Source organism: Chiloscyllium punctatum, chromosome 9 (assembly GCF_047496795.1).
Source record: "Chiloscyllium punctatum isolate Juve2018m chromosome 9, sChiPun1.3, whole genome shotgun sequence".
Taxonomy (NCBI): Eukaryota; Metazoa; Chordata; class Chondrichthyes; order Orectolobiformes; family Hemiscylliidae; genus Chiloscyllium; species Chiloscyllium punctatum.
Genome location: NC_092747.1, coordinates 99721755 through 99740259, shown reverse-complemented (window position 1 = coordinate 99740259; position 18505 = coordinate 99721755). Strand labels below are relative to the sequence as shown.

The following is an 18505-nucleotide window of genomic DNA, read 5'->3' as shown; positions in this document are numbered from 1 at the left end:
CCACAAAGCTTTGTGATTATTTTCTGCATCTGTTTATGCTTTACAGAGCCATGTATCTGAAGCCCAAACCTCTTTGGACCTCTCCTATTCCTTTACCTTGCACCATTTAAAAAACTACTCTGTTCCATCCTTTGTATGTTCAACAGTTGAATTTACATTTGTCTGTACTGAAATCCATTCATCACTGTTTTGCCTAGTCGTTTAATTTAATCTATTAATATCGCTTGATAATTTTATGCTTCCATTTGTATCACTTTCGTTATGACCTACCTTTGTATCATCAGTTACTTTGTGACTTTCAGTCCATTGTCTAAAGTTGCTAAATTTTCATCTCCACCATTAAAGAAAACTGCCTGCTCACGGCAGATCTCACTGAATGATGACCTGTCAAGCTATTGATCACCGGACAGCATGGTGGCTCAGTGGTTCGCACTGCTACCTCACAGCGCCAGGGACCCGGGTTTGATTCCAGCCTCAGGCGACTGACTGTGTGGAGTTTGCACATCCTCCCCTCATCTGCATGGGTTTCCTCCGATTGCTCCGGTTTCCTCCCACAATCCAAAGATGTGCAGGTTAGGTGAACTGACCATGCTAAATTGCTCGTAGTGTTCAGGGATGTGTAGATTAGGTGCATTAGTCAGGAGTAAATTTAGGTTAAGGAAATGGATCTGGGTGGGTTACTCTTTGGAGTGTCAGTGAAGGGCCTCTTTCCACACTGTAGGGATTGTAATTCTAATATGTTATGTGCAACATTCCAAGTTGATGGTAAGAGGTCCTCCTACAACAAAACATCTCCTCACATCTCTGGAATACTGTACCTTCCAACGTTCCTTTCTGCTGCATGGCCGCAGAGGACTTGTTCATGGGTGAGGCGACACGTAGGAAGATCCGCTGGCGCCAAGAGATTCGCCGAGGAGTGAGGACACCCCCTCCTCCACTCAACGACTCAGTGCTGCAGCCAGAAAAGGCCCTTCTCCTGCCTTCACCATCACTAAAGCAGAAAAAGGAAAGCATTCACAGAGACAAATACCGTAACCAAGAACACATTGAACCCATCGTCTCCAATGTTGATCACTCCTCAGTGAGGAAGTAAACAGTGACCAAATGTAACATGAGATGCAGCAAAAAGGGCACACACTTATTTAATAGTCCCATGAAGAAGAAATTTCATCCTATTGGCGTGAACACAAATTAGTGAGAAAAGATTATTAAACAGCTAGATGGATTACATGTACACTTTTGTGACTTTTTCCAAGAAATAAGGAAGTTAAACTGCGAAGTGAAACTGCTACTAACCAGGATGTTTGCTTCTTTTCTTCATTTATAGAATTACTGTGTAAATGTGTGAACTTCTCATTTCAGCACCAATAGTGAACAGCATAAATCCAAGATCAACATGCAAACAGCATAAGGTACTAAGCTTTCCACTGATCATGATCTGGAAAAGATTTATCCTTACTCTACCAATCACACTTTCCTTTTTTTTAAATGTAGTGCGCCCTTATTACTTATTTGTAAATAAATCCGAGTGTTTACGGCATTTAAGCAGGCCATCAGGCTCATGTGCCTGTGCTGGCACTCTGCAAGATCAAACGAGCCAGTACGACTCCTGGCCTTGTATCTGCAGCCCAACAAATTTTCTCTCGACATAAGATTGTTACAATTCTCTTTTAAAGCTACAAATGAAGTTGCCTCCACCACATCCTCAAACAGTGCACTGAAGATCCTAACAACACATGCAAAAACATTTTTGTTTATGTATGTCAGAGTCCAGTGTTCCTTTACCTCACCACCAAAGGGCAGTTTCTTTCCCTAATGTCTAGATCTCACATGTTTTTGAAAATCTCTATCAAATTTCCTCTCAACCTTCCACAAAACAGAACCTCAGCTTCTCCAATTTATCCATATAATTGAAGTTCTTCCAATGGGCTTCCAGATTGCTTTAAAACCTAGCCCCATCAATTTGTTATGTGCTAAAAGTGAAACACAAACAAACTGCACTTCTGATTTACTTCATCTGTACTCAAGCTCCACTCTCCTTGGCTGCAGATATTAACAGCATTTACCTGTATTAATTTCCCCACCACCATCTTTTTATTCATACTGATTTCCTTCAATTCTCACAGGACCTTTGGATTCCTAACATTTATGGGAGGGTACCTTCTGTGAAAAAAGAACTAAAGTATGTGTTCAACTCTACTGACATTTCTTTGTACCCCATTATATTTTCCCTGGTTTCCACCTGTCTGGGACCTATATCTATGTTTACAAACCTTTCTCTCTTCACATATTTATAGAAGCTTTGACAGTCAATCTTATGTTCCCTGCAAATTTAGTCTCATACTCTATTTTCCGAGTCATGATCAAACTTCTTGTCCTGTTTTCCTGAATTCTAAAATATTCCCAATCCTTAAACTTGTCATTTTTCTGGCAATTTTATACATCTCTTTGTCTCTAATATTACTCTTAACAGATTTCTGTAAGCCATAGCCGAGCCACCGTTCCTCATTTATTTTTATACCAGAGAAAAAAAGAAATAACAGTTGTAATTCATGCACATGTTCTTTAAACATTACAAAACAGCTTGATGGTGGATAAACAAAGTTCCCCAATCCATCCTTCCCATTTTGCGCTCATACCCTCAGAGCCTCCCTTTACTTAGATTCAGGACCCTAGTCTCAATTTGAATACTTCACTCTCCATTCTAAAGAAGAATTCTATCACATTATAATCGCTCTTCCCTAAGTGACTTCACATACAAGACTGTTAATTAATCCTTTCTCATTGCTCAGTACTCACTCTGGAATAACCTGTCCACCAGTTGGTTCCTCAAGTAATTGGACTAAAAGCCCATCATGTATACATTCAAGGAAATCCTCCTCCACAATATGATTGTTACTCTGGTTTGATTGATCTACATGTAAATTATAGTCATCCATGATTATATTTTTATTCTTAATGGTTAATACTTTTCTTTACATTTCCACTATTGTTTAGGAGTGTAGCTCAGTTGCCTGGATGATTGGTTTATGATGCAGAGAGACAGTAACAATGTGGGTTCATTTCCCACACCAACTGAAGTTACCATAACGGACTCTCCCTCTCCCCTGTCTTGAGGTATGGTTACCCTCAGGTTAAACAACCACCAGTCTCTCTCTCTGTAATGAGATAGCATGCCTATTGTCCGGTAGGACTTGAGACTTTACCTTTTTATAGACAAAGCCCCAATAATGTTTTTTGCCTCATGCTGCTGATTCCACATCGTAATTTTCCAAGCCAAAACCCTTCCCCAATATTGCACTGATTTCACCTTTTACTGACAATGTTCCCACACATCTTTTCCCTTTCTCTCTTTTTTTCTGAATTAATGAATATCCCGGATGTTCAGTTCCCATTCTTGGTCACCCTGGAGCAACATCTCCGTTTTTGAGTGTGTGTGTGTGTGTGTGTGTCCGTCCTTCCGTGGATACCGCGACTATATGTAAACACATCTACTACAAAGGACCGCGCAATCAGACGAGTCAATGGGGGGGGACAAAATGAATTGGTCTGGGGCCAACCTCAAACATGCAGATCCATATGCAGGATGACAAATCAGAAGATGAGGAGGTCTGAACGTATATCACAACAGTTTGTACCAATTCACACTGTTAATTCATCTACCTTATTGTGAATGCTTCATGCATTAAGATGCAAAGCCTTTATACTTGGCTTTCTAACCCTGTAGTCATCTTAGCTCTATTTGGCACTAGGTTCCCATTTATTTTTCACCTTTTTTTCTGACTACCACTTTTGCTTCTTATCTTTCTGATTTTATTATGTTTTAATCTTGGTATCTCCCTCCTCTGTCTCCCTACTCAGGTTTCCATCCTACATCTCTCTAGCATAACCCCTCCCTGACAGCACTCACGAACACCCCAAACCAGGAACGTTTGTCCTAGTCCTGCCCAGTTACGACCCATCCTGCTTATACTGGTCCTACTTTCCCCAGAACCAATCCAAATGTCCCAGGAATCTGGATCCATTCCTCCTACACTATTCCCTAGACACATATTCATCTGATAGATCATTTTACTCCTGCTAGCACAGGGTGCTGGTCTTGATCATGAGATGACTACCTTTGACGTTGTACTTTCTAATTTACGTCCTAACTCACTATATTCTGCTTGTAGAATCTCTGCTCTCTTTTAAGCTATATTATTGGTACTGATGTGTACATTGACCACCGGCTGTTCACCTTCCTCCTTACGAAAATCCTGCAGCTGCTCAGAGGCATCCTTGACCCTGGCACCTGAGAGGCAACGTTCTATCCTGGAATCTCTTTTGCAGCCACAGAAATGCCTATTTATCCCCTTACTGCGGAATTCCCTGCCATTCTTCTTCCTGCCCTTGGGCACTGGAGCCTTCCAGGATGCTACGGAGCTGATTCCTGCTGCAAACCCCTTATAAGTCCAACCCTGAGCAGTAACCAAAACAGTATATCTGTTGGAAATGGGGTCAGCTACAGGCAACTCCTGCACTACTTGCCTTCCTCCTCTCTGCCTGATTGTCACTAATCTGCTTTCTGCCTTTTATCTGTGGTGTGACCACCTCTGTCCACTATAACCTTAGCATCATGAATGCTCTGCAGCATGTCCACCCACCACTCCACCTCCGAAATGTAGCTAGCCAGTAGCTCAACACTGGGACTCACTTCCTGCACATGCAATCCCCAGAAACATTCTCGCTCCAACTCTCATTTCTTACACTTCCTTACGGGATGACAGAGAACTCTCCTTTCCAATATTCGGATATTTCAAATGATGTGCCCCTACCTGAAAGAAAAGACAGGCTGCTAGGAAAAAAAAATTTATCACAGAAATCTTCCCTGATTTAATGGAGTAGGACTAATGGAGAGTTCCTGCTTCAACATGTAGCAAAAGGGTTCTGTTTTTCCTAGCACTCCAAAGACCATCCTTTCTCCAGTTTACAAAAGAGTGGTTCTGAACCCCTCTGCATGGAAACATTGCCCCTTAGGTCCCTTTAAATCACTCCCCTCTCATCTTACACCTAAGCCCTGTAGTTTTGGACTCTCCTCCCCTGGGAAAAAGACCTTGGTTATTCACACTATTGATGCCCCTCATGCTTTTATAGACTTCAGCCTCTGATGCTCCAGGGAAAAAAGCCACAACCTGTCCAGCCTCTTCCTATAGCTCAAACCCTCCAAGCCTTGCAACTTCCTCGTAAATCTTTTCTGAAACCTTTTAGGTTTCACGACATCCTTCCAATAGGGGAGGAGACCAAAACTGAATGCAGTATTCTATATGTGGCCTAACCAATGTCCTGTACCGCCATAATATGATATCCCAACTCCTACATGCAATGCACTGACCAATGAAAGCAAGGATACCAAACGCTTTCTTCAACACCACTACGTGTGACTCCACTTTCAAGGAACTATGCACCTGCACTATTAAGGTCTCTTTGTTCGGCAATTCTCCTAACATTAAGTGTATAAGTCTTGCCCTGGCTTGCCTTTCTAAAAGGCAGCACCTCACATTTATCTAAACTAAACTCCCCCTCCACTCCTTGACTCGTTTGCCCATGTAATCGAGGTCCCACTATACTCTGAGATACCCTTCCTCACAGTCCACAACACCACCATCTGCATACTTACTAACCATATCTCCTGTATTCACACCCAAATCATTTAGATAAAACGATGAAAAGCAGTGGGCCCAGCACACTGATCTTTGCCACACACACTGGTCACATGCCTCCAGTCCAAAAAGCAACCCTCCACCAGCACCCTCTGTCCCGTACCTTCCAAAGGATTAGCAGACATTAGAGAGAGAGCTTTACATACTTCAGAAAAAAACATTCAGCCCAGACAAGATTTGTTACACCATAAAACTAAGCAAAACAAGTAAATCATGAGGTATCTCCTGACACCCTCTGGAATGGTACTCTGTGCAAAGTGGAAGGCTCATCATCATCTTCCCTGGAGCAACTAGGGATAAGCAATCAATGTCAGCTTTACCAACAGCACCTACATTCGAGTGAATGAATGAACAAAGTTCAGTTCGCATCTCAGCCAATGACATGATCTCCTTACCTACCTGTTGGGAGCAGGCAATGAATTCTGCTACAATTTATAAATGTAACTCTTTTGAACCATGTCATATAAAAACTGCTTCATCCAAGAGACTGTTGCCATTAAGTCATGTATTTCAAATGCTCAATACTCACACCCTCCTTGTAATAAAATTATTTACGTTGCATACGCCTCTGCTCATAGCCACAGTGAGTCACAGGCCTGATATTTTAATGTCACTTTATATGGACATTGAAAAGTTCTCCACCACTTCCCTGCTTGTAAGAATTGGTTACCTATGACGGAAAGGAGCAGACGCATGGCAATGGGAGGCTCCCTAACTATAAACCTTGCCACAAAACCAAAATATTGCAGAGACCGGAAACCAAAATGAAAAGAGAAAGTGCTGGAAATAGTCAGCAATGAACTCACTCAGTTTATGTTTTAGCTTCATGACGTTTCATCAGAACAGATCAGAAAGGTCATCAACTTGAAACTAGGGGCAGAATCTTGTATTGATCCTGGGAATGGAAAGCAAGGTGGGCGTGGGAACCTAACTCACTGAAAGGCCAAAACTCAGATTGTTAGCTGCAGGATGAAAATTTGCAATTAGGTTCTCGGAATTTTATAAGTGGGTAAAGCTTCCTGAAGTTTTTTTTCCACATGTATTTGCATGTCATGAATGCTGATTGAAAAAAAAACTGGCTCACCAGAATGTAGTGCCCTTCTCAAATAAACTGTACGTGAATAAGCAATAGATGACTTCAGATATACAGCTGCACAGAAGCAGCATGGCAAGGTGTCATATTTGCTAGATTTCAGAGTGAGTAGCAGCTGTTTGTTAACTTTGGGTAGTGTTTGTTGATGTTGGAGATTAGCTGGAAGAGGTCTGAGTTGCATAGGCGCAGGAAGTGGACTAAACCCAGGAGATTGGAGTCTAATGGCCATGGAAGTCTACGGATCAGGAGTGAAAGTCTGTCTGAGTAAGGGAGGCAGGCTGATGGAGGAAGTGAGTCAGGGACAGGGAGGAGAGAGGCAGGATGACCAGGGGAAAGGAAGAAGAGCCAAAATGTTTTGTTGCAAGTTTCTGCTCCAAGAGCTCACATGATGTTCCTGGCTTGCAGGGAATTACTGCCTGTCCTGGTGATTTTTAAAGAGGACTCAGGACCTTTGATTCCATTAGTTAACAGCTGGGCTGTTGACTTCCTGCCTGCTTTATCACAAGACACACCATGAGTTCCCCTAATGTATCGGTGATGAGCTGACGAGTATGCAGCCACATGACTCCAACCTCCATGCCAACTGCTGACTTTGTACTCCAGAATGGAAGATTCTGTCCATTAACTCTGTTACTCTCTACAGAGGCTGCCTATTCTGCTGGGCATGTCCACTATGTTTTGTCTGTAAAACTTTGCATCAGCCTTGTACGAGGCTAGTAAGCATGCTTCATCTGCCAAGACAATGAGTTCTGAAATTCCCTCCTTAAACCTCTCTTCCTCTCCACCTTTAAGACTTTGCACTCTTGAAAAGCTCTCTTTAATTAACTTTCCAGTGAACTGTTTCAGTATTCCCTTGTGGCTTGGTGTCTAATTTTGATTGATATGCATTTACAATGGGGGACAGTTTACAATGCCTAAGATGTGGTACAAATGCAGATTGCAACTAGTAATCTTTTGGAAGATGCCATTAGGAGATGAACTATTATTGAAGGTTGCTAGAAATACAGGAATTGAAAGACAAACAGATCAGTCACGATTATTCATGAATGGCGGGGCAGATACAAGAGTTAAAGCAGTTGATCTCTGCTCCTTTTTCATACATTCTATATGTTTACAGTTTATATCAACTACTGAGATGAAGGAAGCAAAGGCATAGTAACAAAATCTTAGCAGGAGTTATACACTTAATGGTAAGATCCTAGGGAGTGTTGCTGAACAAAGAGACCTTGGAATGCAGTTTCATAGTTCCTTGAAAGTGGAGTCACAGGTAGATAGGATAGTGAAGAAGGCATTTGGTATGCTTTCCTTTATTGGTCAGAGTATTGAGTACAGGAGTTGGGAGGTCATGTTGTGGCTGTACAAGACATTGGTTAGGCCACTTTTGGAGTATTGCATTGAATTCTGGTCTCCCTGCCTATCGGAAGGATGTTGCAAAACTTGAAAGGATTCAGAAAAGATTTACAAGGCTGTTGCCAGGCTTGGAGGATTTGAGCTACAGGGAGAGGCTGAACAGGCTGGGGTTGTTTTCCTGGAGCGTCAGAGGTTGAGGGGTAACCTTATAGAGGTTTGTAAAGTCATGAAGGGCATGGATAGGATAAATAGACAAAGTCTTTTCCCTGGGGTGGGGGAGTCCAGAACTAGAGGGCATACGTTTAGGGTGAGAGGGGAAAGATATAAAAAGGACCTAAAGGGCAACTTTTTCACGCAGAGGGTGGTGCATATATGGAATGAACTGCCAGAGGAAGTGGTGGAGGCGGTTTAAATTGCAACATTTAACAGGCATCTGGATGGGGATTTGAATAAGATGGATGCAGAGGGATATGGGCCGGGTGCTGGCAAACGTAACTAGACAATGTTGGGATATCTGGTTAGCGTGGACAAGTTGGACTGAAGGGTCTGTTTCAGTGCTGTACATCTCTATGGCTCTCTTAAATCTCCAGATATCACAAACAGATGTAGGAAGAAGTAGGGAAGTACATTGTAAAGATGACAGAAGGGGGATATAGATAGGTTGGACGAGTGGCCAATAACCTGGCAGACAATATTTTGTGCAAAAATGTGAAATTGTTCACTTTAGTAGGAAGAACAAAAAAATTGCTGAAAGGAGACTAGGGGTTGAAGTGTTTCATCGTGAATGCATCAGAACTAAGACACAAGAAACTGATGAACAAAGAGATACCATCTTATATACAATGAGAAGAGGTTGTTGATTGGCTTGGCCATCATTAACATGGAGATGCATGAAGAACAGTTAACTGTCAATCTTAACTCTAAGGACAAGGCAGCAAGATTCTGATTGGTTAATTGGTTAGGATGGTGTCATAGGACTGCAGCATGCAAAATGGCAGTCAGAATCTACCTGCAGAATTGCTGCATCTCCATGTCAATGATGGCCAAGCCAATAAGCATCCTCTTCTTACTCTGAATGTAATGGTTTTCCTTTGTTTAAGATTGTCGTAGTTCTGATGAGTGAAAGATGAAAAGCATCCATGACTTATATATTTTTAGGTATGTTTTGTGCTATCAAGCATAAAAATAGCACAGAAAGATGAATGACGGCAAAATTTTAAGATGCAGAGATTCTGTGTTCTCATGCATTAGTTACAAGAAGGTAGAATGGAGGTACAGCAAATAATTAAGGCGGCAATAGAATGCTATTCATTGTTCTAAAAGGAATTGAACATAAAAGTGAAGACAGAAATGTTCTGAAGAAGGGTCACTGGACGCAAAACATTAATGTTTTCTCTTCACAAATACTGCCATACTTGCTGAGTTTCTCTAACAACATGTTTTCTTTTGTTGCATCTCAAGCATTCAAAGTAGCTTGATTTACTAAAAATGTCGTGCTTCTGCTTTACAACTTGAATAGTGTGTGCTATTGGTCTTTTTGTTTCAGAAGGAACGTAAGTGCATAGGAAGCAGTTCAGACAAGGTTTGCTGGATTGATACCTGGAATGAGTGGGTTGGTTGAAGGGGAAAAGTTAGATGAGCTGGGCTCAATCCTGCTGGAGTTTAGAAGAATGAGAGGGAATTTGACTGAAGTGTGTAAGATCATAAACCATCTTTATGAGATGGTGGTGAAAAGATAATTCCTCTTGTGGTGAGATAAGAACAAGGGATGTTGTTTTAAAATCAGGAGTACCTCTTCAGACAGTAATGAAGCAAACTTCTGTTTTTCCTCTGAGATTGTGCAAGTCTGGAATTCTGGAGGTGGTGTCATTGAATAGTTTTAGAGTGGAGATGTACAGATTGGAGTTAGGGAGGGTGTAGATGGAAATGTGAAATTCAAAATACAAACCATTCAGCCATGAGCTTATTAAATAACATAACTGGATCAATGCGCTGAATTGCCTACTTCTGCCCATATACTAGTAGAAATATTTTGTTTCATCACAATCATGTCAACTTCCAAAGCAGCAGACTCATTCGGGAACTGTACTGAAGTATCTGCACAGCCAGATACTTCACTTTGCTTTAATGTGCCTCTCCAGTAAGTGCCTCACCCTTAAAGAAAAGTTTCTCCCTGTAGGTTTAGGGAGCTCTGCACTGTTTAAGAAGCCCTGCAGCGCTGAGGCATTTTTTTTATCTTGTGCTTCAGTTCTACTCTTCTTTCCAAAGGTGACATCTCAAATAACCCTAATTACAGTAAAAGAGAAATTGCATTTACATAGCATCTCAGACCGCCCTTGAGCTTCACAGCCAAATAAATATTGTTGAATTGTGGTTGCTTTTGACATGTAGGGGATCCAAGAGCCAATATGTGTCCCATAAACTAAGTGTTAATGTCAAGCAACCTCTCTCTCTAATTGCGCCTACTCTGAGATTACACATGCTGATTGGCATGCAATACCATTCCCAATATGGACTTCCAGTTTTGCCACTCACTCTTTGGAGTTCCACAGAAGAGAAGCAAGTACATAAATGGTAAGATATTCTTCTTTTTTCATGATGTTGGGTGAGGGATAAATATGGATAGGACATGAGGGATAACTCCCCTCCACCTTCAAAATAGTATCAGAGGATTTTTGATGTCTCCCCAAGAGAGCAGATGGGATCTTCTGTTTAACATCTCATCTGCAAAAATCTAATTACATGTCACTCCTTCAGTACAGCATCAATTCAGATTACACGCTCAACCGAGTTTTTGAAACATTGACTCCCAAGATACAAACATCTGATTCAAATGTGAGTCATCAATAACAGCCACATTTGATTCTGTGGATCAAAGGAGCTCAGTACAAACCAACATGAACCATGACCCCAGAACAATACTCAAGGATTAAAAGCCAGTAGTTCTCTTGAGGTTGCTCAAGATCACAATCCAAAACCATATGTTTTCTCATTGTAGTCACCAGTATTTATTTTCAAGATGTGATCTACAGTCCTTTGACTTTTTAATGAAATCACATTTCTGCATAATCCCTTCGAAACACTGTACCCAAATTTTGCAATAGTAGCGATGCCCTGAGTCCATTAGCATTACCACTCTTAAAAGGATATCAAGTTCTGGAGTGCACACATTGTGCAGTTAAAAACAGAATGTCACCATCAGTGATATTAAACCTATCATGAGGTGCACTGTTGATGTCTCCCCTTCATCCACCAGAATGTAACTAAGTAGTAAGCACTTAATTGATGAGAAACTATCCTTTTACATGATCAGTCTCATTGTAAAAGCTCTTGAATAAGTTAAACCTTGCTAAATGAAATGCAACTGGGTTTTTATCAGCATACTCAGATTGTTATGATTGTTGATGAGTCTCACCAAGTTCCACACTGAAAATATACATGTTGACAAAACATTTCACTCATTCCACTGATCTTGACTCCATAAAGTCAAGAACGCCAAATTTCAAACAAACACAATTTATGCTACAGGAGAAGAAAGGTTTTGATTGGTTAGTTGACTCAGATTGAAGTGTTGCCATGGAGAAGATAGTGGGGAATTTGAGACTGCCTGCAGCTGCCTGGTAATTCAGAAAAGACACTATGTTTGTACAGATTTCTTCTGTTTACAAAGAATGGATCATTGCGTAGGTCACATCTAGCAAGTGTGAAATGAGCTACATTATGAGTTTGATGAATTAGCTAAATTGGTTGTTCTCATACGAACATACGGAAATAGATTCGTTTTTTTAGCCAGCTCTGCTATTCAATAAGATCATGATTGATCTTATCTGAAACCTCCACATTTCAAGCCTAGACCAGATAAATGTTGACGTTCTTGCTTAACAAAAATCTACTTATCTCTGACTTTAAAAAATTCAAGGGCTCTTCCATTACCTTTTGAGGAAGAGAACATCAAAAACTCTCAACCCTCACAGACAACATTTTACTGCTTTAAATGGATGACCCCTTATTTTAAACAGTGTCCCCCTAGATAGAGATTCTTGGTGAAATCTTGTAGCGTGTAGCCAAATTCAGAAAGCAGGATTCAAATTCAGAATTTCAGGATTGAAACCAAATAATATTTAAAATAAATAACAATAAATAGTTTAACTTTGTTTAAATAGAGACTTGCATTATCCTATTTTAAAAAAAAACATTGTTTGCAAATGGACATTCATGCTAACAGAAACGGAATACAATCTTCCTTCACTTTGATTAGTTTTCTCTAAATATTCCTAACATCACCCTGGGCCTATTTTTTCAACTGCTATCTGAAAGTGATCTGCAACCAAAAGCAGACTCTGTCTCAGTTTAGGTGTGAGAGACAGCGAATGGATTTGGTGTACAAGTTTTTTTACAGTGGGTCTGTTATGAAGCCCATCAAGCTTATTCTCGCTCACTATTGTGGTCCTTAAAACAGAAGTTGGTTATTCCTTACTAGAAGCACAGAAACATGCTGCACTGAAGGAGACAATTCTGCCATTTGTGTCTGTGCTAGTTCTGTGAAAGAGCATTCAGGCTTAATTCCACACCCCCCTCCATAGTGTATCTGTAACCCTGGAAGTTCCTTGCTCTTAATTACCTGTTTGACTCCCTTTTACATATTTATAGCCTCAACTTCCACCACATGTCCAGGGAGAGCACTCCAGATGCAAACCACTCTCTTCATTTATCATCTCTGGTTACTGACCCACTCATTATAGGTGAATGGCCATTATCTACTCGACCAAAACATCGTTGTCTAGTGACCCTCAATTAGATCAACTCTTAACCTTCTCCATTACAAGGAGAATGATTCATTCCAAACTTACAACCTACGAATGTTTTAGCCAGAAAAATATGGCATCTGAGGGTGGGTGAGGCTTTGTTCAGTCCCGCCCAGTTACGCAGAAGCACACCTACTATTGGCTTAAATATTTGCCTGCAAATGTTTGAGTAATTTTCAGTTCACAATCCTGCTGAACAGTCGCTGCACTATAACACAGCAGATGGGCCGGCCAGAGGATTGGATTAATTACATAAAGGAATTACTGACGCGTTTGACTGTGAGAGCAGCAGTAATGCACGGTAATAAACTGCCTCCCTTAGATTTGTAGGAAAATATAAATTCATTACTCGGTCTCTCACAGCGCAACAACAGAAAGAGTTACCTTTAAGTGAAAAGCTGTGCATGTCATCTATGCCCAGGTGTTTGCTGGACACTCTCGTCCTGGAGTGAAGCACCCCACTGACTCCACCTTTGCAGACCCCAGCTACGAACCATAGAAATCTCCATTAAGTGAGTCACTTCAACTTTGTCAGCATTAGAGACGCATTCCACAAGATCAGACTGGCCAGACTCTTAGATAGCTGCAATGACAGATCACTACAATCAGCATGCAGGTTTCCAATGTCTGTCGTAACCATCCAGCCTTCAAAGGAAGAACCACAAAACCTTTCAGCCAAGAACACAGCAAGTTGTGACTTGCTTCATGTTTCACACTTCCTTATTATCTTTAACGTGTATTTTCACTTAAACTGTTCAGCAAATGGTGGCCAGAAAACCCTCTTTTAAAAAAACCATCCTTTTCACCTACAACTACACAGGCAACCGGAACAATGTGGATTTATATAGAAACAGGATGATATTTGGGCCTTACGTTACACAATATGCAGAACGCCAACTTAAATGGTGTATTAGCTTCTTTTGGTAGAGGGGTTGAGTTTCAGAGCCATGAGGTCATGTTGCAGCTGTACAAAACTCTGGTGCGGCCATATTTGGAGTATTGCGTACAATTCTGGTCACCGCATTATAGGAAGGATGTGGAAGCTTTGGAAAGGGTTCATAGGAAATTTACTAAGATGTTGTCTGGTATGGAGGGAAGTTCTTAAGAGGAAAGGCTGAGGGACTTGAGGCTGTTTTTGTTAGAGAGAAGAAGGTTGAGAGGTAACTTTATTGAGACATATAAAAAAATTAGAGGATTAGATAGGGTGGACAGTGAGAGCCTATTTCCTTGGATGGTGCTGACTAGCGCGAGAGGACATAGCTTTAAATTGAGGGGTGAAAGATACAGGAGAGATGTCAGAGGTAGCTTCTTTACTCAGAGTAGTAGAGGCGTGGAATGCACTGCCTGCAATAGTAGTCAACTTGCAAACTGTAAGGGCATTTAAATGGTCATTGGATAGACATATGGATGAAAATGGAATAGTGTAGGTTAGATGGGCTTCAGATTGGTTTCGTAGGGTGGCACAACATCGAGGGCCGAAGGGCCTGCACTGTGATGTTCTAAAACTATAAGACAACTTGCACTGATTTGCCACCTTGCAAAATGGCCCTAGGTGTTTTACAAGACCATAAACCAACAGATACTATGCAACTTAAAGAGATATTAGAAAAGGTGACTGTAAGACTAGTCAGAGATAGGTTTTACAAGGCATCTTGAAAAAAAGGAAGGGTAGAGAGGCAGACAGTTTAGGGAGGGAATTCTAGAGCTTAGGGCCTGTGTAGCTCATGGCATGGCCTTATGGTGGAGAGATTAAAATCAGAGACGTGCCAGAAAACCAAAGATAGACTGCTCATAAAGGATAGGTAGTGCAGCCTGGTCTCTATTCCTTTACAAGTTTTTTTAAAAGACACATTTCTTACATCACACATTTCTAAGCAATAACCCCTCTTCCAGCCTGCTGCTCTACCTCAGTATCTTTCAAGACAGTTAAGGAATTCTGATTTTTTTTGAAGAGCAAGAACCAGAAAAAGGAATTGAAAATGAGAATAGGGAGGAAATAAACTGGAAGACTCTTGAGATTTTAAGGAAGCGTTAAAATATATTTAAGAATATGCCCCAAACATCAATGAGTCACTTGCAATTGTATACAACTGTACTTGCTAGTGATCTCAGTGTTTCTCACATGACCTCAAAACATGTGCAAGAACTTTGCTGAGTTTACATCTTACAATTTTGTGCAGTTGAAGTTGCTTGAGCCTTGCATATTTGAGCAAGATAAATTGCATTAAAATAAGAACACATTTCAAAAACAAACCGTACTGTGGCTGGAAAGTAAGACCTTATCATAAAAATATTTGATTTCTTCATTAGAAATTGCTGACTGCTGATTTAATAGTGGTGTTAAAATAAAGCAGGGTGAGAAAAGCACATTGGGCAGTTGTGCAATACTGGTTTAATTTTCCAATTCACCACGGATTACATTACTGCGAAGATCTTTTTGTTTTCTTTCCAAAAGATGTCTAATAAACCAGAACTGAAATGTCTTTGCTGTTTGGTCTCAAAAGGAATGAAGGGAACAGGTGGGGTAAGGACAACAGCATCAAGGCAAGTCCAGACAACAGCAACAAGGCGAGTCCAAACAACCAGGACAGAGAGAAGTGGGAAAAATAAAAACATCAAAACTGCAATGAAAAATAGAAAATAGCAGGGTTAAAAAGAGTGAATGAGAAACAAATATGAGGAAAAACATAATTCAGCGAGCCAGACAAAAATTGCAAGATCAAGCAAAAACACAAAGGGTGAAGTAATTCCAGAAAGGCCGGTATCCGTCACCAAGTCAGCCTGTATTTCATTGATCCAGCTGCCTCAGAACCTGCTCTCAGTGAGCAGGATGCCTGACACTCTTGCTTATATTTGTCAGCCAAGGTTCTCTGATTGGGTCCGTTAACCTGATCCATCAGGGAACCCATTCTATGAGGTCCACCTGGCTGACCTCATTACAATCACTACACCCTTCCTCCTCTAAATCCAAGGACATACACTTGTTCTTTTCCTTGTAGCTTCTCCTGGAGCATTTTCACACTGGGTTCAATTCCTCTGAAAGGGGCAGTGTGTCACCGAAGCGTAGCCAACCTCTTGTGCCCAGAGTGTCTCTGAGGAAATTCCTCCTCTTCTTCAGGCAGTAAAGGCATCAAGACTACAACATCCAACATGTCCACCCCAGACTCTGAGGTTTCTTTAAAACTAGAAAGAGGGGGACAACCCACAGATTCTAACATTGTTTCCAGCTGTTCTAAAGGGCCAGGTATGTTTAGCTTCTGCCCAATTTGCAAGTTTGCAGCTTTCATGTGATCCACGTGCTTGTTCAGGACCACCTCACCTACCCAAACTTTATACATCATGGGACCTGACCTTGCATCACCATGCCTCTTCCTCATGCAGGGCTAGTTCTGTGGTTTTGCCACCTAACTTCATCCCCTGAAAAGTGGCACAGTCTGATGTTAACCCAAATAGCAGTCTTTTTTTTTGGTTCAAATCCTTATGGGTATTAACTGTCGCATGCTTCTGGGAATCCTCATCTAACCACAATTGCAGGTACAGTTGGCTCGTGTCCAGCATCGCAAAGGACAGCTCCCCGCTGACAGCCTTGAACATAAATCCTCGATGTGAGAAATTGGGTATTTATCCAGTTGTGAGAAATGGTTTACTGTTTGTTTAAAATCCCCACAAAGGCAAACTGACCCATCCGGCTTCACCAGTCGGTATGACTAGTGCTGCCCATTCCACAAATGGGACTGGTTCGATGATTCCTTTGTTTTCCAGGGTCCTGATTGCAGCCTCTACTTTTGCTGAAAAGGCAAATGGCACTGGGTGGGCCTTCCAGAATCTTAGAATTGCTTCCTGTTCAACATGCAAGGTGGCCTTGGCTCCTTTGATAATGTCTAGACATTCTTGAAAAACGTCCGGGTATTTAATTAGGACTTCACTCAGGTAGCCATTTTCTACATGAAATCCTTTGAGCCAATCAGGGTGTATCTTTCTCAAGCAATTTTGCTCCATCAGGCTTCGACCCAAGCCTTTTACTGCAATCAGTGGTCACTGTACCAGTTACCTCTCATACGAGACTAGAAGTAAAGTTGTACCCTTAAACTGTAAAGGTTTCCTGATATAGGGTCTCAGTCTAGTGCTGGTCATACACAAACTTAAGAGTTAGAGTCCAGAGCGAATTTTGTTAAAGACTGGTTCTGCAAGCAGTGATACAGCTGTGACATTATCAACCTTCAGTCAAACTAGGTGACCATTTAACCAGATGTTTATTCTGATTCGTTCTGATTTGGATGTTGTTAAGCAATTTAACTATTGCAAGCCAGATGTAGGTGGGCTTTCTGGGATGTGCATTCTCCTGTACACCGGCCTATGAGTTGTCTTACCCAATTCAGGCCCAGTGAGATTCTCATGCTGTCTCGAGTTCACATAGCGGTAGCAATTACAATGGCTTGCTGGCCTGGATCCTGAAGAAAATGTTAACCATTTGTCCAAGGCTTGGTTTTGTGTTGGGATTTTGCTACAGACTGACTTAATGTAGCAAGTGTTCAGGATATGTCCTGGGTACGGCTATGCAATTGCCTTCATTTAAGTGTGTCTCCTAAACTCAGTCGGCCTGATGAAGGTGTCCACTTCCACCAGCACATCCTGTAACTCATATGCTCCAATGGCCACACTTTCTGATGACAAATCCAGTTGTCGTGTTTGTTTGAAGTCCAAATAGGCTTCAGCTAGTAGGCTGTTATACATGGTTAATCCCACATACCAAATGGTTTCTCAGCATCTCATTAGGGTTGAACCAAAGTCACATGCTTCTGCAAATCATCTTAAAGTCATCAAAAGTCCTGACACGGATTTCCCTGGTTCTCAAACTGACAAGTAAAACCAATAGCATCTCAGAACTATAGGCAGCTTGGGGATGTAATATTCTTTAACTAAATCCACCAACTCTTAAAGGTTTTAGTATTTTGTGCCTCAGGAAACATTAGTTTCCTAAGAACCGAGAAAGCTGCGGGTCCACAAGCTGTTCAGGAGAATTACTCGTTGATTTTCATCTGCCCCAATGTCATTTGCCTGGAAAAAAACTTAACATTTTTTCCACCTACTGGGCCCAGTCTTTAAAGGCAGGATCAAACAAGTCAAGCTTCCCAAATAATGGCATGATGCCAGAAATGCTTATCCAACTCAAAGATGATTGTTGCAAGCTAATTTCTTTTCTCACATCAACTGAAATAACTGCACAGTGGCCGATATCCCATCACCAAGTCACTCGTTACTTACAGGTGTGTAGTACTTAAGAATGGCACAGCTTCCTCAGAGCCAGCTCTCAGAGTGAATGGAACCTCTGACACTCCTGTTTACCGAGGAACCTCAATTATCCAAACAATGCGGGCAGGGAGTTTTATGTCAGATAATCGAATGTTCGGATAAACGAATGCAGGATAACAGAGTTTAGCTGAGTATCATGACCTTGCGATCTTGCCAAATAATCCAAAATTTGGATAACCAAATGCCAGATAATCAAGGTTCCACAGTATAACTGTCAGCCAGGGCTCCCTGATTGGACCAGATCA

At 41.3% G+C, this 18505-nt stretch overlaps 1 protein-coding gene across 3 annotated transcripts in view; it reads right to left on the bottom strand.

Moving 5' to 3' along the window:
• The window catches only part of tbc1d4 (TBC1 domain family, member 4), a 283205-nt gene that overhangs the window by 48204 nt on the left and 216496 nt on the right, over positions 1 to 18505 (bottom strand). For 2 of the 3 annotated variants that reach the window (XM_072577967.1, XM_072577968.1), the window contains one exon: positions 819 to 991. In XM_072577967.1, coding sequence (XP_072434068.1) covers positions 819 to 991 — 173 coding nt within the window. Of the gene's footprint in view, positions 1 to 818; positions 992 to 13331; positions 13462 to 18505 lie in introns of those variants that run through there. The other variant, XM_072577969.1, reaches the window with a different exon arrangement.